The 22943-nt window shown below is 45.4% G+C and overlaps 1 protein-coding gene and 1 pseudogene across 1 annotated transcript in view; both read left to right on the top strand.

Moving 5' to 3' along the window:
• Window positions 1–201: 201 nt before the first annotated feature.
• Window positions 202–916, top strand: LOC149982909 (sperm-associated microtubule inner protein 10-like; annotated as a pseudogene).
• A 2569-nt stretch (window positions 917–3485) lies between these two features.
• slc12a2l (solute carrier family 12 member 2-like) overlaps window positions 3486–22943 on the top strand; it is a 46304-nt gene continuing 26846 nt past the window's right edge. Inside the window, exons 1-8 of the mRNA XM_021606767.3 lie at window positions 3486–4226; window positions 14480–14611; window positions 14888–14963; window positions 15387–15482; window positions 16377–16516; window positions 16634–16744; window positions 16895–17003; window positions 17259–17386. Of these exons, the coding sequence (XP_021462442.3) occupies window positions 3756–4226; window positions 14480–14611; window positions 14888–14963; window positions 15387–15482; window positions 16377–16516; window positions 16634–16744; window positions 16895–17003; window positions 17259–17386 (1263 nt within the window). The 5' untranslated portion in view covers window positions 3486–3755. The remainder of the gene's footprint in view (window positions 4227–14479; window positions 14612–14887; window positions 14964–15386; window positions 15483–16376; window positions 16517–16633; window positions 16745–16894; window positions 17004–17258; window positions 17387–22943) is intronic.

The raw sequence follows: 22943 nt of genomic DNA, 5'->3' as shown, positions 1-22943 counted from the left end.
AAACGCAGTTGACAGTGAGAGGACGTTTCTTTTTTTGCTGAGTTTACAATCAAATATATTATAAACCCATAAGCTCAAACATCACCATTGTTATTTAAAGTTTTCAAAAGTAGAGCACTCTCAGTACAAAACTAAATGTGTGATAATGAGAAATTTGCTGTGCGAGGCATTCTCATAACAATGTTATTATATATTTTTCTAATGGATTTATTTTCTCATGCCCCAGAGTTCTCCAGTAAACATCCAATGATCCCTAAACTCTATGTAATGCAATGGAAGCAAGATATGAAGAACCAGAGACTCTCGCTAGAGCTGAGGCCATCATTTTGAGAGGCATCTCCTCTCCATAATAAAAAACACATTGTTCTTTATTGAAATTCCATACATTGTGAAAGGTAAGAAGTTCAAATGTTACAATTTGTAAAATTAGATATTATTTTTTTGTAAACTAAAATATTATATTCAAATACATGTGTTAAACTTAGTATCAGACTTCCTGACGTTATTCTCACAGAGCATATAATTAAGTGTTGCGAAGTCATTATTTAACTCTATCTTTAAAAATATTGAGTAGGATGTATTTTTTCTTTAAAAATATATATTTTATGGATATGTGCGTAGCAGACAGGAGTATACGGTAAACAGTTTCCTCTGTGGAAAATGAAGATATTCTATATATTGTTTATCCCTCCCTGGGCAGAATGAGGCACTGGCTGAGTTTCCTCATGGGCCACAGTAGGAAAGCCTGTGTTTCAAGGGCTGCGTGCATCTGTGTCATGGCCAGGACAGAGGTGGGGTATTGGAGCCCTCTGCATTCAGTGCAACACAGACAGGCCTTGAGGCTCAAAACGCCTCTCACTTTTCCAGGTACAACAGTTCAGTGGTCATAGCTCGCCAACTGTACCAGCATCCCTAAGAGAACAGGGGAACGTTTGGAATGGAGTCAGATATTCCCTCAATAAATATGTAAGGAAATGTCATTCCCCAATGTTCTTTTCTTTAAACATCTTACAGCTTGAAATAGTTTACTCTTATGTAAATGAGCTCTTTGTGGTTGCAGAATTGAATATGTGTCTACAAGTAATTATACAGATCCTTATCGTGAATACCAACCCTTATAAGAGTATCCTGTCAGACTGCTTGGGTTCCGTCAAACTTGTACATGTTCATCCATTAGGTGGCAGTAAGCAACCACTTTGTTGGTCACAGTAGGAGGCGATGTACATCTATTGTCACCACTTAACCATCCGTGCAGTCCTGCAAAGCAGTCCTTCTCACCTCAAAAACATGTATTGTGAATTTCAGGACTACAGACAGCAACCTAAATTGTCATGATGATACTTCTGGGGTCGCTTCCACAAAGCATTTCTACACTTCTGACCATGATGGAAATTGTCTGAGCTGCCACATTGTTCACTCAGAGGGTTGGACATGGTGGTATCTAGTATAGACAAATACTGATACTGTGCCATTGTGGACTCGATGGACAGACACACTTGCTAAGAGGCATCACTTTTCACTTAATTGTTTTTCTTCTAAATTGATGTATGATGCAAAGGGATATAATGTCCAGAGTTCAGCTTCAGAAACAGAACATTTATTTCAGTAAGTAAAAGTAAATTGAGGACAACTCAAAGCTATTCTTACAAGCAATTGATTGAAACATTATAATACTGAATTGTTAAAATATTGAAACATTAATACAATTCTTAAATGGACACTGCCCTCTTTGTTTGTTTCAGAAACATGATGGCGGTTTTTCAATCAATTTACCTGCAATGATCGACTTGCATTTTTATTACAGTAGTATTAGCCTACACAGTCATCTTCCCCCTTACTTTATTTTTCAGTTGGCTAAATAAATATAGAGTCCTTACTTTTGTTTTATAGAATCATTGTATGGAGAGCTTTTCTATTCACAATCATCAAGTACCAGACAGTGAAAGACTGTTGTTGTTCACTATGCTAATGTGGTTGCAGTACTGACAACATTGTGTTCCATTGACTAGGGTCTGAATATGAATGCATGAGTATTTGAGAGTGTGGGGCTTGTAAGATACCTTTGTTTTTATTGAGTATAACTCATAATTATTGAACGGAGGTCATGAACTATAAACGTTTTATTTAACTCAATAATTCTACATAAATAAAATAAATACTATGCATATCTGTCTACACATTAGTTCTGCTAACTAAAAATGTTTGTGGAAAGCGATTGCCTAGAACCAATCGAGCAACTCAACTCAAAATATTCCTTATGGTTATCTTTTTAAGTTGTAATTACATCACTTTTTTGTTTTATGAACTTTTGTACACTAATTTTCATTATGTATTCTGAATTATAATGATTGAAGTTACTTGAACATTAATATTTGTTGTCTAAAACATACACATTTAGGGTCCCTTCTACTTAAATTATTAACCTTCATTGCTCATTTTTTTTCAAGTATTGTAAATTTGTGAAGAAGTCAAGTAAGCATTTGTGATTAGTATTTTTCAGTGGCCGTGTCTTAATGTTTAACATTGTTTTATGTATTTGACAATTTGTAATTTTAACCCACCTTGCAGGCATTGATGAGCACAGTGCTCACTCCTCAAGCAGTAATTAAAGGTAGAGCTGTAAGCATTGTAGGATCCTGCAATAGTAGGATAGTGGGAATGGCTTGTCTGTTTCATTATTGAACGTCAATTTGTTCAACGGTTTTGATATCTATTCATCATGATCCATTACACCTCATAGCGCAACAAACTGTTAAATACTATTTTAGAAATATAGTTATCTTTCTTCAAACATGCATACAACATTGAGTAAAAGTATCAAAGTCCAAAAAATGTAATTACCCACAGTCCTCTATTAAAACGAGGGAAGTTGTTGCAAGAACATAAAATTATTAAGTATTCATAATTTGCGTATCAGCACAACAAAAATAAATCAAGTGTGTTTTACTCAAATATCAATGTGTCTAACTAATACTTTACTTATAATGATAAAGACGTAAAACATTATAATAAAGTAAGAAACACTTTTTGAATAAATGTTAAATTGACTTTAAACTATTAAATAATCCTAACTTGCAAAAGTGTTAATTTTAGATTAGCAGAACAAAGATAAATAAAGTTATAGTTATGACCTTATATTTGTTAACATTCCTCACAAACAACTAAGTGCTAACATGTTTTATTGACATCTGAGTGAGTACCACTTATATGATTTGGTTTTTACAGACAGTTGGAGATGTTTGAGTAGGCATGACTCAATTTATTTAATGGGTTAGGGAGTTATAGTAAGGTTTACAATGTAGCACTTGTTTTCTATTGAAATCACTAGTGAAATAGTTGCCTGACTTTAGAGTTCTGTGAATGAACAACTAACTATACATGACAATAAAATATTAATTTCACATACATTCAAAGCTAATAATCTTAGTGGGTTGTCTGCGGTTGAAAAGTGCACACAAAAAGCGCATGGACAAATTTGCATGTTTGCTCCTTGACGCTGCCCTGCGACCTCTAGACCTTGTGTTGGCGAGTGACGTACTCAGAGTTGCTAATTTCTCAGAACATTCGACCCACACTCGAGGCATCACTGTTGGGGTCCAGAACAGGAGAGAGTGGATCGGGTAGATAGATGCACAGGGCGCAGCTTTGGCTTGAGTACTGATGCATACCTTGCTGAAGGAATGAATTTAAATGGTCCTTTTCAAAACAATTTTCTGCAATATATCTGATTATACAGTGATAACTACTCAGTGGACATGTCATCACCTTCAGGTCAGAAACCAGCTCTCAAGACAGCGGGTTCAGGTCAAAGCAGGTTTCAGGTGACAGAGGTAACGGAGTTAGGACCCGTCACATCTGGAGAGCGCACGTCGGGAGGGACTGATGGAACTACTGGTACGACTGGTAGTAAGGGGTCGGCAGGTGGAGAGGAGTCCAAAGGGAGATTTAGCGTAGTCAAGTTTCTTGATTCAGGTGGAATAGGGACGGATGCATCTGATGTGGCTCAGAATGGTGACACTGTCAGGAGCACGGGCAGCCATCGTTCGTCCGCAAGCGGTCATACTAACATTTCAGATACCCACTCAAATACGTATTATATGCGAACATTTGGCCATAACACAATTGATGCTGTCCCAAACATCGATTTCTACCGACAAACAGAAGCGCCTCTTGGAGATAAGTTGATACGACCAACTCTTTCGGAGCTACACGATGAGCTTGACAAGGTATGTAACCTGCTACCACCTTCTGTTTTGACGCGCCACTACATCGCTATTTACCAGACAGGTGGGGATTGATAGCGCACGCCTCGAGATAGCCTATATTGGTGCCAAGTGTATAAAAAAGTCTAAAAACATGGGGGTATATTGTGTAGATGGGTGAGAAAAATTCAGGGTGTAACACAACAAAATGTGGAATAAGTCAAGGGGTATGAATACTTTCTGAAAGCACTGTATGTAAATCTATAGTTCATCCTTATGTAACGGATGTGAAACGGCTAGCAGAGTTAGCGGTGCGCGCTAAATAGCGTTTCAATCGGTGACGTCACTTGCTCTGAGACCTTGAAGTAGTAGTTCCCCTTGCTCTGCAAGGGCCGCGGCTTTTGTGGAATGATCGGTAACGATGCTTCGTGGGTGACTGTTGTTGATGTGTGCAGAGGGTCCCTGGTTCGCGCCCGGGTATGGGCGAGGGGACGGTCTAAAGTTATAACTGTTACACTTTACATTCAGCCCTAGTGACACTGTACCACAGGAACAGACTGGGACCTAAAATCAACCTGTGCATTTATAACACACTGGCCCATTTTTTTTCCTAGAGGCCCCCAGCCCGGCCCATTGTTTTCCATGAGGCCCCTCGTTATTACCCAAATAATAGTCATTCTGCACAAAAAAATCTACATTTAGAAATTTGCCAGAACGCCCTATGGCCAGTCCATTGATGCTGTATCACAACTGCCAGTGTAATGTGTCTATGCTAAGCTGAAGTGACCTCGTCTGTCACAATCACAGCATTCCCTTCCACAGGGACATTTCTTCTCCTTTGCAGTCCTTTGAATGGACAGCGTGACATCAGGGGCATGACCCACACATTTTGCTCAGACAATGCTCTCTCTGACCATGCCCAAACCCTGATCACCGGCTACTCTTGGCAACTGACAGCCTTTGCAGCCACCAACAAACAATGCTGCCGTGGTTCTCTCTCCGTTCCCTATACTCAATGGTCCAGTGTCCCAGTCTCTGGTCTCTAACACTTTATAGCCACGCTATCCTGTTGGATCACTCACATGCCTCTCATGGGGGCAGGTCACTAGTAATGGAGGACAGAGTAGATACATCAGTCCAGCCCACAGGCCGAAATATTGTAACATCTATTCAAACCACAGGTTCTAGGCCTTCTATATCTAATCATCTAGATATTGCACAATGTTTATGTATACAGTAGAAGTCGGAAGTTTACATACACTTAGGTTGGAGTCATTAAAACTCGTTTTTCAACCACTCCTCAAATTTCTTGTTAACAAACTATAGTTTTGGCAAGTCAGATAGGACATCTACTTTGTGAATGACACAAGTAATTTTTCCCAAATTTTTTTTTTCAAGGCCTTCCTTCAAACCCAGTGCCTCTTTGCTTGACATCATGGGAAAATCAAAAGAAATCAGCCAAGACCTCAGAAAACAGTTTTTTAGACCTCCACAAGTCTGGTTCATCCTTGGGAGCAATTTCCAAACATCTGAAGGTACCACGTTCATCTGGATAAACTATAGTACGCAAGCATAATCACCATGGGACCACGCAGCCGTCATACCACTCAGGAAGGAGACACGTTCTGTCTCCTAGAGATGAACGTACTTGGGTGCGAAAAGTGCAAATCAATTTCAGAACAATAGCAAAGGACCTTGTGAAGATGCTGGAGAAAACAGGTTCAAAAGTACCTATATCCACAGTAAAACGAGTCCTATATCGACATAAAACGAGTCCTATATCATACTTTTTGGAGAAATCAGCTCTGTCAGGAGGAATGGGCCAAAATTCACCCAACTTATTGTGGGAAGCTTGTGGAAGGCTACCCAAAATATTTGACCCAAGTTAAACAATTTAAAGGCAATGCTACCAAATACTAATTGAGTGTATGTAAACTTCTGACCCACTGGGAATGTTATGAAAGAAGTAAAAGCTGAAATAAATCATTCTCTCTACTATTATTCTGACATTTCACAAAATATATTTTCTTAAAATAAAGTGGTGATCCTAACTGACCTAAGACAGGGAATTTTTACAAGGATTATTTGGTTAAGGTCTATGTAAACTTCCAACGTCAAGTGTACATGCATACTTGCATGTCGAAGGTTCCATTTCCATTTGCAGAGGAAAGCGTGATATGGAGTGATATTAGTGCCAACGGAAGTTGAATTTGAATATGGCATTGTATTGCACAAATGGAACTGAATTGTACTTTAAAGGGGCAAACTGCAATTGCTATACCCATTTTTAGACTCTTATATTAAGGTTGAGGTAAGGAGACCAGATCGAACCGCCCCATTCCACCCTCCGTTCCCTGTGACGATTTGTACAAGCACTCCAAAAACATACGGTATATACACTACCGTTCAAAAGTTTGGGGTCACTTAGAAATGTCCTTGTTTTTGAAAGAAAAGCCAATTTTTTTGTACATTAACATCAAATTGATCAGAAATACAGTGTAAACATTGTTAATGTTGTATTGCAAATGACTATTGTAGCAGAAAATGGCTGATTTTTAATAGAATATCTACATAGGAGTACAGAGGCCCATTATTATCAACCATCACTCCTGTATTCCAATGGCACGTTGTGTTAGCTAATCCAGGTTTAGCATGTTAAAAGGCTAATTGAACATTAGAAAACCCTTTTGTAATTATAGAAAGAGGAGTGGGAGGCCCCGGTGGAGTGGGAGGACACACCTTAATCTTTTCTTTTTATTGTCCAATCTGAGATATGGCGTTTTCTTGCATCTCTGCCTAGACGTCGACACTGGTGTTTTGCGGGTACTATTTAATGAAGGTGCCAGTTGAGGACTTGTGAGACGTCTGTTTCTCAAACTAGACACTCTAATGTACTTGTCCTCTTGCTCAATTGTGTACCGGGGCCTCCCACTCCTCTTTCTATTCTGGTTAGAGCCAGTTTGCACTGTTCTTGTTACGGTGCGTGAATGAGGACCCAAAAGCGAATTAACGTTAACAGAACTTCTTTAATAACAAAACATAGGTAGGCTCAGATGGACCGGCAGATTCCGACAGGACAGGACAAGGTTGCAGCAAACATGACGATAGTCTGGTTCAGGCATGAAAAGCACAAACAAGAATCCGACAAAGACAGGAACAAAAACAGAGAGAGATATAGAGGACTAATCAGAGGGAAAAAGGGAACAGGTGGGAAAAGGGGTGACGAGGTAGTTAGGAGGAGACAAGGAACAGCTGGGGGAAAGAGGGGGAGAAAAGGTAACCTAATAACGACCAGCAGAGGGAGACAGGGTGAAGGGAAAGGACAGAAACAAGACACAACATGACAATACATGACAGTACCCCCCCACTCACCGAGCGCCTCCTGGCGCACTCGAGGAGGAAACCTGGCGGCAACGGAGGAAATCATCGATCAGCGCACGGTCCAGCACGTCCCGAGAGGGAACCCAACTCCTCTCCTCAGGACCGTACCCCTCCCAATCTACTAGGTACTGATGACCACGGCCCCGAGGACGCATGTCCAAAATCCTACGGACCCTGTAGATGGGTGCGCCCTCGACAAGGATGGGGGGGGGGGGAAGACGAGCGGGGGCGCGAAGAACGGGCTTGACACAGGAGACATGGAAGACCGGGTGGACGCGACGAAGATATCGCGGAAGAAGAAGTCGCACTGCGACAGGATTAATGATCCGAGAAATACGGAACGGACCAATGAACCGCGGGGTCAACTTGCGAGAAGCGGTCTTAAGGGGAAGGTTCTGAGTGGAGAGCCAAACTCTCTGACCGCGACAATATCTAGGACTCTTAGTTCTACGCTTATTAGCAGCTCTCACAGTCTGCGCCCTATAACGGCAAAGTGCAGACCTGACCCTCTTCCAGGTGCGCTCGCAACGTTGGACAAAAGCCTGAGCGGAGGGGACGCTGGACTCGGCGAACTGAGATGAGAACAGCGGAGGCTGGTACCCGAGGCTACTCTGAAAAGGAGATAGCTCGGTCGCAGACGAAGGAAGCGAGTTGTGGGCGTATTCTGCCCAGGGGAGCTGTTCTGACCAAGACGCAGGGTTGCGAAAAGAAAGACTGCGTAAGATGCGACCAATAGTCTGATTGGCCCGTTCTGCTTGACCGTTAGACTGGGGGTGAAAGCCGGAAGAGAGACTGACGGAAGCCCCAATCAAACGGCAAAACTCCCTCCAAAATTGAGACGTGAATTGCGGACCTCTGTCCGAAACGACGTCTGACGGAAGGCCATGAATTCTGAAAACATTCTCGATGATGATTTGTGCCGTCTCTTTAGCAGAAGGAAGCTTAGCAAGGGGAATAAAATGAGCCGCCTTAGAGAACCTGTCGACAACCGTAAGAATAACAGTCTTCCCCGCTGACGAAGGCAGTCCGGTGACAAAATCTAAGGCGATGTGAGACCACGGTCGAGAGGGAATGGGAAGCGGCCTGAGACGGCCGGCAGGAGGGGAGTTACCGGACTTAGTCTGCGCGCAGACCGAACAAGCAGCCACGAAACGACGCGTGTCATGCTCCCGGGTGGGCCACCAAAAACGCTGGCGAATGGAAGCAAGCGTACCCCGAACGCCAGGATGGCCGGCTAACTTGGCAGAGTGAGCCCACTGAAGAACGGCCAGACGAGTAGGAACGGGAACGAAAAGAAGGTTCCTAGGACAAGCGCGCGGCGACGGAGTTTGAGTGAGTGCTTGCTTTACCTGCCTCTCAATTCCCCAGACAGTCAACCCGACAACACGCCCCTCAGGGAGAATCCCCTCGGGGTCAGTGGAGGCTACTGAAGAACTGAAGAGACGAGATAAAGCATCAGGCTTGGTGTTCTTAGAGCCCGGACGATAAGAAATCACGAACTCGAAACGAGCGAAAAACAGCGCCCAGCGCGCCTGACGCGCATTAAGTCGTTTGGCAGAACGGATGTACTCAAGGTTCCTATGGTCAGTCCAAACGACAAAAGGAACGGTCGCCCCCTCCAACCACTGTCGCCATTCGCCTAGGGCTAAGCGGATGGCGAGCAGTTCGCGGTTTCCCACATCATAGTTACGTTCCGACGGCGACAGGCGATGAGAAAAATACGCGCAAGGGTGGACCTTGTCGTCAGAGAGGGAGCGCTGAGAAAGAATGGCTCCCACGCCCACCTCTGACGCGTCAACCTCGACAACGAACTGTCTAGTGACGTCAGGTGTAACAAGGATAGGTGCGGATGTAAAACGATTCTTGAGGAGATCAAAAGCTCCCTGGGCGGAAACGGACCACTTAAAGCACGTCTTGACAGAAGTAAGGGCTGTGAGAGGAGCTGCCACCTGACCGAAATTACGGATGAAACGACGATAGAAGTTCGCGAAGCCGAGAAAGCGCTGCAGCTCGACGCGTGACTTAGGGACGGGCCAATCAATGACAGCTTGGACCTTAGCGGGATCCATCTTAATGCCTTCAGCGGAAATAACAGAACCGAGAAATGTGACGGAGGAGGCATGAAAAGAGCACTTCTCAGCCTTCACAAAAAGACAATTCTCTAAAAGGCGCTGGAGGACACGTCGAACGTGCTGAACATGAATCTGGAGTGACGGTGAAAAAATCAGGATATCGTCAAGGTAAACGAAAACAAAGATGTTCAGCATGTCTCTCAGGACATCATTGACTAATGCCTGAAAGACAGCTGGAGCGTTAGCGAGGCCGAAAGGAAGAACCCGGTATTCAAAGTGCCCTAACGGAGTGTTAAACGCCGTCTTCCACTCGTCCCCCTCCCTGATGCGCACGAGATGGTAAGCGTTACGAAGGTCCAACTTAGTGAAAAACCTGGCTCCCTGCAGGATCTCGAAGGCTGAAGACATAAGAGGAAGCGGATAACGATTCTTCACTGTTATGTCATTCAGCCCTCGATAATCTATGCAGGGGCGCAGGGACCCGTCCTTCTTCTTAACAAAAAAAAACCCCGCTCCGGCGGGAGAGGAGGAGGGGACTATGGTACCGGCGGCAAGAGCTACAGACAAATAATCTTCGAGAGCCTTACGTTCGGGAGCCGACAGAGAGTATAGTCTACCCCGGGGGGGAGTGGTTCCCGGAAGGAGATCAATACTACAATCATACGACCGGTGTGGGGGAAGAGAGGTGGCCCTGGACCGACTGAACACCGTGCGCAGATCGTGATATTCCTCCGGCACCCCTGTCAAATCACCAGGCTCCTCCTGTGAAGAAGAGACAGAGGAAACAGGAGGGATAGCAGACATTAAACATTTCACATGACAAGAGACGTTCCAGGAGAGGATAGAATTACTAGACCAATTAATGGAAGGATTATGACAAACTAGCCAGGGATGGCCCAAAACAACAGGTGTAAAAGGTGAACGAAAAATTAAAAAAGAAATGGTTTCGCTATGATTACCAGAAACAGTGAGGGTTAAAGGTAGCGTCTCACGCTGAATCCTGGGGAGAGGACTACCATCCAGGGCGAACAAGGCCGTGGACTCCCTTAACTGTCTGAGAGGAATGTCATGTTCCCGAGCCCAGGTCTCGTCCATAAAACAGCCCTCCGCCCCAGAGTCTATTAAGGCACTGCAGGAAGCTGACGAACCGGTCCAGCGTAGATGGACCGACAAGGTAGTGCAGGATCTTGAAGGAGAGACAGGAGTAGTAGCGCTCACCAGTAGCCCTCCGCTTACTGATGAGCTCTGGCTTTTACTGGACATGAAGTGACAAAATGACCAGCAGAACCGCAATAGAGACAGAGGCGGTTGGTGATTCTCCGTTCCCTCTCCTTAGTCGAGATGCGGATACCTCCCAGCTGCATAGGCTCAGCACCCGAGCCGGCAGAGGAAGATGGTAGTGATGCGGAGAGGGGGGCAACGGAGAACGCGAGCTCCTTTCCACGAGCTCGGTGACGAAGATCAACCCGTCGCTCAATGCGAATAGCGAGTTCAATCAAGGAATCCACGCTGGAAGGAACCTCCCGGGAGAGAATCTCATCCTTTACCTCTGCGCGGAGACCCTCCAGAAAACGAGCGAGCAAAGCCGGCTCGTTCCAGCCACTGGAGGCAGCAAGAGTGCGAAACTCAATAGAGTAGTCTGTTATGGATCGATTACCTTGACATAGGGAAGACAGGGCCCTGGAAGCCTCCTCCCCAAAAACAGATCGATCAAAAACCCGTATCATCTCCTCCTTAAAGTCCTGATGCTGGTTAGTACACTCAGCCCTTGCCTCCCAGATTGCCGTGCCCCACTCACGAGCCCGTCCAGTAAGGAGAGATATGACGTAGGCGACACGAGCAGTGCTCCTGGAGTAAGTGTTGGGCTGGAGAGAAAACACAATATCACACTGGGTGAGGAACGAGCGGCATTCAGTGGGCTCCCCAGAGTAACACGGCGGGTTATTGATTCTGGGCTCCGGAGATTCGAAAGCCCTGGAAGTGGCCGGTGGATCGAGGCGGAGATGGTGAACCTGTTCTGTGAGGTTGGAGACTTGGGTGGCCAGGGTCTCAACGGCATGTCGAGCAGCAGACAATTCCTGCTCGTGTCTGCCTAGCATCGCTCCCTGGATCTCGACGGCTGAGTGGAGAGGATCCGAAGTCCCTGGGTCCATTCTTGGTCGGATTCTTCTGTCAGGTGCGTGAATGAGGACCCAAAAGCGAATTAACAAACAGAGTTTCTTTAATGATGAACACACGTGGGCTCAGATGGACAGGTAGATTCCGACAGGACAGGACAAGGTTGCAGCAAACACGATGATAGTCTGGTTCAGGCATGAGACACACAAACAAGAATCCGACAAAGACAGGAGCAGAAACAGAGAGAGATATTTTTATTTTATTTTTTTTATTTTACCTGGCAAGTCAGTTAAGAACAAATTCTTATTTTCAATGACGGCCTGGGAACAGTGGGTTAACTGCCTGTTCAGGGGCAGAACGACAGATTTGTACCTTGTCAGCTCGGGGGTTTGAACTCACAACCTTTCGGTTACTAGTCCAACGCTCTAACCACTAGGCTACCCTGCCGCCCCGGGACCTAATCAGAGGGAAAAAGGGAACAGGTGGGAAAAGGGGTGAATGAGGTAGTCAGAGAAGACAAGGAACAGCTGGGGGAAAGAGGGACAGAAACGGTAACCTAGTACGACCAGCAGAGGGAGACAGGGTGAAAGGAAAGGACAGAAACAAGACACAACATGACAATACATGACATAACCATAGATAACATGCAACTTTTATTTTGCTTCTCAGTGATCATGCAACACAGAATGATTTGATAGATAGTACATCATTGAAATTCGACTGAGTGGCCTATTCCATCTCTAGGCTGCCAAACTAGCACATGCACAGAAGGAAAGGTTGTTTAGCTATCAGAAAGAACTCCAGATAATCCAGTCATAGAGCCACTCCCTTAAATGAGTGATATACCCAATTATTCTTGAAGAATATAATTTAGGAATGCCTCATGACCTTAGTTCAACTGTCATACCCCATCAGAACCCAAAATATAAGCTTGTTTTACTCCATTGTTTGTAAATAATGCAGACAATGCAAAACATGGTTACAACTGTTATTCTGAAAGCATTGATTGTCAGTCATTTCATTCATAGCTCTGTCTATGAATTTGAAAGGGATTAATCACATTTCTCCAGCCCCATCCCTCAGCTGTTAACCAAAACAGCAACGGGGTGACCCTTTGTTATTGTTTGAACTTCCGATTTCAGTTCATCAGAAGGTCCACATTATAGCAAAAAAATATGTTGCCGCTTTTAGTGTTAAAGGTAATTTCCAATTGAGTCGACATATGTGACTCAACACCTGGATTCAGTCTTAGGTAGCAACATTTGAAATTGTGTTTTCTACATTGGATAAAAGTAGAGACTCAGAGCTACATCATACACTACATTTGAGGAACAATGGAAAAGTAATTCTGCTTTGAAAGTTGATTAACTTGTAAACTCACTTTTGAGAAATTGGCCTTTGAATGTTTTGGTATCTAGCGAAGAGCTCTTCTTTGTCTACACCCATTCAGCATCGTTCACACCATCTTAAGCTTTAGCCCCACCCAACTTGTTTCGCTCTCGTAGCGCACACTTGACGCTCTGGCCGATGATTTGTTTACCTATGGATAACATGAACACAGCCTAACCAGCTCTGCTGGCAACAATTTCATTAGGCTTTTTTGCAGATGTTTACTGACACCGGACATATTCAACGGGGGTTGTACACACGTCATGTAACGTTCGCTAACAAGCCAGCCAGCTAACAGTACACTTTAACTTAAGACGTATAGCTAACTAGGTAAACAATGAACCTAGCTAGGTAAACAAAGTGTAAGTTCACACACGTAATATTAGCTAACGAGCCAGCCAGCCAGCTAGGTAGCTAGCGGAGCTAACAGTACACTGTATCTTAAGACATGTATTTAGCTAGCTGGGTAAACAATGAACCTAGCTAGGTAAAAAAAACGTTTAAGATCACACATGTCACGTAACGTTAGCTAACAAGCCAGCCAGCTAACGTTAGCTAGTTAAGCAACAATGAACACAGCTTGAAATGAAACCACTTTCTGTCAAAATTTGAACCGTGTAATATCTGAAAATGTAGCTAGCTAACGCTAGACTATCTTAAGTGTATACATCATCATGCATGATGGACGCATCTCCCTGTCAATAATGCCATACCACGGTTGCCGTTAGTTTGAAGATGTAATTGGAGACAGGTGTTTACTCCATCTATTTAACTATTATACTCTAATTCCATTGATTTCAAAACTTGATCCTCCAGAAAGTGGAGAGCAATAGTTATGCAGGTCCACAACACAATAAAAAAATGCAAAAGTCGCGTTCGACAGGATTACCAACACAGACTGACGAGCTCAAAATAATAGACAGAAGCCTTCTAGGGCAGGTCAATCTGAACTAATTTCTCCGCATGTCCAGGCCACACAATATTTTAGCCAATCATGGCTAGTGGGAAGGTTGCAAAGTTTTCTGTGGCTTAACCAACAAGGCTCGTAATTTAACAATTGTGTTTACAGATGGCATACAAGTTTGTTGTGAAGGCACATGAAAGTTCACATGTTTGAGAAGGCATTTCTGCCCCCAAAAAACGCATTTTGATTTAAAAAAAATATTTTAGACGTTCAAACGGCTCTAGTTTCATGAATCGGGTCACATATGAAGCGAACGCAGACTCGGAAACGTTGCCTTTAATATGATCATAGGCGATCGGATTGAATCTAGCTATTAATGTTTGTCAGCATTTGTTATGTGTGGTATTTTTCAGGAGCCATTGGATGAGGATGGCTTTCCCATTGGGGAGGAGTCTACTCTTGCTGAGGAGGCTGCAGCCAAAGAAGGAACCAAGGAACAAGCAAAGGGAGGCACCATCAAGTTTGGCTGGGTCAAAGGTGTCCTGGTTAGTACTGGATCTGGACCAGAACTGGATCTGGGAACTAAACATTTTGTTGTCTCTGGCCCAAACATCCCGTTTTTTTTCTTTTAGAACTATTCAAACTCTACCATGTTCTCCTTATTGCTCTGTGATGAATCATTGAATTGCACATCAATGTAAATCCTTTCAAAGACATCCAACACAAATCTAAAAACAAGCTTTCAAATTAATGGTTTCCCCCCACTATAGAAGTATGTGTTGGTAACATGAATGTTGTCACCTGTGTGTCTGTGTTTTCAGATACGTTGCATGTTGAACATCTGGGGTGTGATGCTCTTTATTCGCATGTCATGGATCGTGGGACAGGCAGGCATTGGTACGTAAGTGATGACTCATGTTCAATCAAGACCAAAATATTTAAGGTTTCAAACCTCATAGTATTGCTTGAGCATTGGGCGTGTTAGTTTTGCATGACCCAAACCCCTTTCAGGATTTGTTCATTTTAGACCATTCCATTTGTCTTAAAGTGAAATCTCCACCCACCTGGGGCACCAGGTGACACAAAATAAACGCACCCCTTGTTGTAAAGTTTGTTATCATAAAATTATATACTTGCAGGTATATTATTATGATGCTTTTTGACCAAGTGGGCCTAGTAACATGGTCTATAACTAGGGCCCAGAGTTTTTTCAGGTCAGGTAAAACAAATTCCTACAGGCCTTTGTCCCAATCGATTTTACCTGTAAGCATGATGAGAAAGTTATCTATTAAAATATAATTTGCTCATCTTTTTTAACAGGTCTGACATGTGTTATTATTCTGATGGCAACAGTTGTAACCACCATCACTGGACTCTCCACCTCAGCCATAGCAACCAATGGGTTTGTGCGAGGAGGTAAGGAAAAGCGTTATTCCTGATGGAATGCTAACATATTAACAATGTATTAGGATCCTGTAGCAGAATTATATAAATTAGGTATTAGAAGAGATTGTAAGGAGTATTCATTTGGTAAAGTCTTTGGGATCCTTCATGATGCCGGGATTAAATCCGTAGAGCACTGTCGACAGAAGCGTCATGCCTGTGCAGAAGGGCATGTGCCCCCTCAGATTTGTTGTGTTAAAAAATACCTACTTTTTGTCTGTAATACTACTAGCCTCCTATCAGTTTTATGAAGTTGGCTTTAGCTAACCCAGATAGGTTCCCAATCTCCCAGCCTCATAACTAGTTACCAAAAGCATTTCAGCCTATTGATCAAGTTAAAGTAGCGGGCAAGGTTAGTAGACTTTCATTTTCTAGAAAAGCAAGCAATTAAACGTACTGAATAAGACTCACATTCCTTTCAATCTTTTACCCAGATTTCCTCAGAGATGTGAGAAGCAGAGAAGCATATTTAGTTAATTTTTGTAAAGAATTACTGTCAGGAGGATACAGACAGCTCAAGAGGTATGCTTAGATATGCAGAAAAATATACATATTTTTTTAATATAGAACTAAGCATACTGATTATGGCTCTAGATTGCAGGAAAAAGCTGTTTCAGACCACCCCCCAGCCATCCTTACGTATTTGTGCCCCCTCAGATTTTTGTGGTGCCAGACGCCCCTGGCTGTCGACACTTTGGATTTTAAAGGCAATGTTCCAGCATTTGCGGACATCACAATCACAATAAACGCAGAAAATGTCAGCTCAATCGGAAATTACCTTTAAAGTCAGTTATAGTGTGCTGAGCATTAACACGCTTGAATTGTGATTCTGGTCTAACCCGTCTGCAATTCCTCATCTCATTTTAGGTGGAGCATATTACCTCATATCAAGGAGTTTGGGCCCTGAATTTGGCGGCTCCATTGGTCTCATCTTCGCCTTTGCTAATGCTGTGGCTGTGGCCATGTATGTTGTGGGCTTTGCTGAAACTGTCGTTGAGATGCTTAATGTAAGGAACATTTGATATGCCTGTATAGTGAACGTTGATTGGATCGCTGTGTGCCATGTTGACATTTTACATAGCAATAACAGTAACAGCCCTGGGTGATTGTTTCCTGATTGACAGGATGTAGATGCCCTGATGACAGATGAGCTCAATGACGTCCGTATAGTGGGCACCCTCACTGTCATCCTGCTTCTGGGCATCTCAGTGGCAGGGATGGAGTGGGAGGCGAAGGTAAGACCCACAGAGCAATGCACTGTCACACATAGTAACACAAAGAAACCTTGCTTTACTTTAGACTCTTGCCGTAGTGACTTTATGGAACTTCTGGCAGATAAATGTGTTAAAACTCTGTACCACTCCTGACCAAACATTCCCTTCCAGGCCCAGATTGTGTTGTTGGTCATTCTTTTGGCCGCCATCTTCAACTATTTCATCGGAACCGTCATCACCATGGAGTCAAAAGAGCCCAAAGGCTTCTTTGGCTACAAAGGTTTGTCTGATAGTTCAACTATGCACTCATTTCCATATCCCAAATTGTAATTCTCCTTCTGTTGAGCATGCATTACATTAATCTAATCTCATATGTGTTTGTGCTTTTGCCTACCTAATTGTAATTTTGGCAGGACAATTCCATAAGGAGTGCAGAAACAGACTCGCACACAGGCTAGCATTATATTTAATGGCTTACGACTGCCCCCATTGAATCAAGATGAAATTCTCACGTTGTGTTCTTTTTCATCCGAAGCGGCTATCATGATGGAGAACATGGGACCGGATTTCCGAGACGGCGAGACGTTCTTTTCCATGTTTGCCATTTTCTTTCCGGCTGCAACAGGCATCCTGGCAGGTGCCAACATCTCAGGAGACCTTACAGTAAGACCTTGGCTTCTCTCAAAGGTCCAATGCAGCCGTTTTATATCAATATCAAATCCTTTCCCAGTAACAATGAAGTACCTTACTGTGATTGTGTTCAATTAAAAAAGTAAATAGTTGGATGAGTTGCAGAGGTACAGTAATTGAAAATTGTTGTTTAGATGTTTTTGTTACGGTGCGTGAATGAGGACCCAAAAGCGAATCAACTTAAACAGAGCTTCTTTAATTACCACACATAGGTAGGCTCAGATGGACCGGCAGATTCCGACAGGACAGGACAAGGTTACAGCAAACATGACGACAGTCTGGTTCAGGCATGAATGACACAAACAAACAAACAAGAATCCGACAAGGACAGGAGCAGAAACAGAGAGAGATATAGGGACCTAATCAGAGGGAAAAAGGGAACAGGTGGGGAACGGGGTGAATGGGTAGTTAGAGGAGACAAGGGACAGCTGGGGGAAAGCGGGGGAGAAAAGGTAACCTAACACGACCAGCAGAGGGAGACAGGGTGAAGGGAAAGGACAGAGACAAGACAACATGACAGTACCCCCCCACTCACCGAGCGCCTCCTGGCGCACTCGAGGAGGAAACCTGGCGGCAACGGAGGAAATCATCAATCAGCGCACGGTCCAGCACGTCCCGAGAGGGAACCCAACTCCTCTCCTCAGGACCGTACCCCTCCCAGTCAACTAGGTACTGATGACCACGGCCCCGAGGACGCATGTCCAAGATTTTACGGACCCTGTAGATAGGTGCGCCCTCGACAAGGATGGGGGGGGGGGGGGGAAGACGAGCGGGGGCGCGAAGAGCGGGCTTGACACAGGAGACATGGAAAACCGGGTGGACGCGACGAAGATATCGCGGAAGAAGAAGTCGCACTGCGACAGGATTAATGACCTGAGAGATACGGAATGGACCAATGAACCGCGGGGTCAACTTGCGAGAAGCCGTCTTAAGGGGAAGGTTCTGAGTGGAGAGCCAAACTCTCTGACCGCGACAATATCTAGGGCTCTTCGTTCTACGCTTATTAGCAGCTCTCACAGTCTGCGCCCTATAACGGCAAAGTGCAGACCTGACCCTCTTCCAGGTGCGCTCGCAACGTTGGACAAAAGCCTGAGCGGAGGGGACGCTGGACTCGGCGAACTGAGATGAGAACAACGGAGGCTGGTACCCGAGGCTACTCTGAAAAGGAGATAGCCCGGTCGCAGACGAAGGAAGCGAGTTGTGGGCGTATTCTGCCCAGGGGAGCTGTTCTGACCAAGACGCAGGGTTGCGAAAAGAAAGACTGCGTAAGATGCGACCAATAGTCTGATTGGCCCGTTCTGCTTGACCGTTAGACTGGGGGTGAAAGCCGGAAGAGAGACTGACGGAAGCCCCAATCAAACGGCAAAACTCCCTCCAAAATTGAGACGTGAATTGCGGACCTCTGTCCGAAACGACGTCTGACGGAAGGCCATGAATTCTGAAAACATTCTCGATGATGATTTGTGCCGTCTCTTTAGCAGAAGGAAGCTTAGCAAGGGGAATGAAATGAGCCGCCTTAGAGAACCTATCGACAACCGTAAGAATAACAGTCTTCCCCGCTGACGAAGGCAGTCCGGTGACAAAATCTAAGGCGATGTGAGACCACGGTCGAGAGGGAATAGGAAGCGGCCTGAGACGGCCGGCAGGAGGAGAGTTACCGGACTTAGTCTGCGCGCAGACCGAACAAGCAGCCACGAAACGACGCGTGTCATGCTCCCGGGTGGGCCACCAGAAACGCTGGCGAATGGAAGCAAGCGTACCCCGAACGCCAGGGTGGCCGGCTAACTTGGCAGAGTGAGCCCACTGAAGAACGGCCAGACGAGTAGGAACGGGAACGAAAAGAAGGTTCCTAGGACAAGCGCGCGGCGACGGAGTTTGAGTGAGTGCTTGCTTTACCTGCCTCTCAATTCCCCAGACAGTCAACCCGACAACACGCCCCTCAGGGAGAATCCCCTCGGGGTCAGTGGAGGCTACTGAAGAACTGAAGAGACGAGACAAAGCATCAGGCTTGGTGTTCTTAGAGCCCGGACGATAAGAAATCACGAACTCGAAACGAGCGAAAAACAGCGCCCAACGCGCCTGACGCGCATTAAGTCGTTTGGCAGAACGGATGTACTCAAGGTTCCTATGGTCAGTCCAAACGACAAAAGGAACGGTCGCCCCCTCCAACCACTGTCGCCATTCGCCTAGGGCTAACCGGATGGCGAGCAGTTCGCGGTTACCCACATCATAGTTACGTTCCGACGGCGACAGGCGATGAGAAAAATACGCGCATGGGTGGACCTTGTCGTCAGAGAGGGAGCGCTGAGAAAGGATGGCTCCCACTCCCACCTCTGACGCGTCAACCTCGACAACGAACTGTCTAGAGACGTCAGGTGTAACAAGGATAGGAGCGGATGTAAAACGATTCTTGAGGAGATCAAAAGCTCCCTGGGCGGAAACGGACCACTTAAAGCACGTCTTGACAGAAGTAAGGGCTGTGAGAGGAGCTGCCACCTGACCGAAATTACGGATGAAACGACGATAGAAGTTCGCGAAGCCGAGAAAGCGCTGCAGCTCGACGCGTGACTTAGGGACGGGCCAATCAATGACAGCTTGGACCTTAGCGGGATCCATCTTAATGCCTTCAGCGGAAATAACAGAACCGAGAAATGTGACGGAGGAGGCATGAAAAGTGCACTTCTCAGCCTTCACAAAAAGACAATTCTCTAAAAGGCGCTGGAGGACACGTCGAACGTGCTGAACCTGAATCTGGAGTGACGGTGAAAAAATCAGGATATCGTCAAGGTAAACGAAAACAAAGATGTTCAGCATGTCTCTCAGGACATCATTGACTAATGCCTGAAAGACAGCTGGAGCGTTAGCGAGGCCGAAAGGAAGAACCCGGTATTCAAAGTGCCCTAACGGAGTGTTAAACGCCGTCTTCCACTCGTCCCCCTCCCTGATGCGCACGAGATGGTAAGCGTTACGAAGGTCCAACTTAGTGAAAAACCTGGCTCCCTGCAGGATCTCGAAGGCTGAAGACATAAGAGGAAGCGGATAACGATTCTTCACTGTTATGTCATTCAGCCCTCGATAATCTATGCAGGGGCGCAGAGACCCGTCCTTCTTCTTGACAAAAAAAAACCCCTCTCCGGCGGGAGAGGAGGAGGGGACTATGGTACCGGCGTCAAGAGCTACAGACAAATAATCTTCGAGAGCCTTACGTTCGGGAGCCGACAGAGAGTATAGTCTACCCCGGGGGGGGGTGGTTCCCGGAAGGAGATCAATACTACAATCATACGACCGGTGTGGAGGAAGAGAGGTGGCCCTGGACCGACTGAACACCGTGCGCAGATCGTGATATTCCTCCGGCACCCCTGTCAAATCACCAGGCTCCTCCTGTGAAGAAGAGACAGAGGAAACAGGAGGGATAGCAGACATTAAACATTTCACATGACAAGAGACGTTCCAGGAGAGGATAGAATTACTAGACCAATTAATGGAAGGATTATGACAAACTAGCCAGGGATGGCCCAAAACAACAGGTGTAAAAGGTGAACGAAAAATTAAAAAAGAAATGGTTTCACTATGATTACCAGAAACAGTGAGGGTTAAAGGTAGCGTCTCACGCTGAATCCTGGGGAGAGGACTACCATCCAGGGCGAACAAGGCCGTGGGCTCCTTTAACTGTCTGAGAGGAATGTCATGTTCCCGAGCCCAGGTCTCGTCCATAAAACAGCCCTCCGCCCCAGAGTCTATTAAGGCACTGCAGGAAGCTGACGAACCGGTCCAGCGTAGATGGACCGACAAGGTAGTGCAGGATCTTGAAGGAGAGACAGGAGTAGTAGCGCTCACCAGTAGCCCTCCGCTTACTGACGAGCTCTGGCCTTTTACTGGACATGAAGTGACAAAATGACCAGCGGAACCGCAATAGAGACAGAGGCGGTTGGTGATTCTCCGTTCCCTCTCCTTAGTCGAGATGCGGATACCTCCCAGCTGCATGGGCTCAGCACCCGAGCCGGCAGAGGAAGATGGTAGTGATGCGGAGAGGGAGGCGACGGAGAGCGCGAGCTCCTTTCCACGAGCTCGGTGACGAAGATCAACCCGTCGCTCAATGCGAATAGCGAGTTCAATCAAGGAATCCACGCTGGAAGGAACCTCCCGGGAGAGAATCTCATCCTTTACCTCTGCGCGGAAACCCTCCAGAAGACGAGCGAGCAAGGCCGGCTCGTTCCAGCCACTGGAGACAGCAAGAGTGCGAAACTCAATAGAGTAGTCTGTTATGGATCGATTGCCTTGACATAGGGAAGACAGGGCCCTGGAAGCCTCCTCCCCAAAAACAGATCGATCAAAAACCCGTATCATCTCCTCCTTAAAGTCTTGATACTGGTTAATACACTCAGCCCTTGCCTCCCAGATTGCCGTGCCCCACTCACGAGCCCGTCCAATAAGGAGAGATATGACGTAGGCGACACGAGCAGTGCTCCTGGAGTAAGTGTTGGGCTGGAGAGAAAACACAATATCACACTGGGTGAGGAACGAGCGGCATTCAGTGGGCTCCCCAGAGTAACACGGCGGGTTATTGATTCTGGGCTCCGGAGATTCGAAAGCCCTGGAAGTGGCCGGTGGATCGAGGCGGAGATGGTGAACCTGTTCTGTGAGGTTGGAGACTTGGGTGGCCAGGGTCTCAACGGCATGTCGAGCAGCAGACAATTCCTGCTTGTGTCTGCCTAGCATCGCTCCCTGGATCTCGACGGCTGAGTGGAGAGGATCCGAAGTCGCTGGGTCCATTCTTGGTCGGATTCTTCTGTTACGGTGCGTGAATGAGGACCCAAAAGCGAATCAACTTAAACAGAGCTTCTTTAATTACCACACATAGGTAGGCTCAGATGGACCGGCAGATTCCGACAGGACAGGACAAGGTTACAGCAAACATGACGACAGTCTGGTTCAGGCATGAATGACACAAACAAACAAACAAGAATCCGACAAGGACAGGAGCAGAAACAGAGAGAGATATAGGGACCTAATCAGAGGGAAAAAGGGAACAGGTGGGGAACGGGGTGAATGGGTAGTTAGAGGAGACAAGGGACAGCTGGGGGAAAGCGGGGGAGAAAAGGTAACCTAACACGACCAGCAGAGGGAGACAGGGTGAAGGGAAAGGACAGAGACAAGACAACATGACAGTTTTTTTATTAATTAGGCTATTTTCTCTTGGACCAAATGGTCTATCTACTAGAAACTCATGGACAATATGGACACAGATTTATACAAAAAAATAATACTATATGTGAATACATTTGTTTTAAGTTATTCCAGTATAAATTACCAAAGTTATAATAGATTGCCATCGATTTTCTCTTAATTACCAAAATTACTGAAGATTCTGGTAACATTTATAAATTACCGGTAGCTTTGCAACCCAGTGGTGGAAAAAGTACCCAATTGTCATACTTGAGTAAATGTAAAATACGTTAATAGAAAATGACTCACGTAAAAGTGAAAGTCGCCCAGTAAAATACTATTTGAGTAAAAGTCTAAAGTACTT

This window comes from Oncorhynchus mykiss, chromosome 6 (genome assembly GCF_057628025.1).
Source record: "Oncorhynchus mykiss isolate SJ-2025 chromosome 6, ASM5762802v1, whole genome shotgun sequence".
Classification (NCBI taxonomy): Eukaryota; Metazoa; Chordata; class Actinopteri; order Salmoniformes; family Salmonidae; genus Oncorhynchus; species Oncorhynchus mykiss.
Note: the sequence above shows the minus strand (reverse complement) of the source record. Positions and strands in the feature narration are given on the sequence as shown.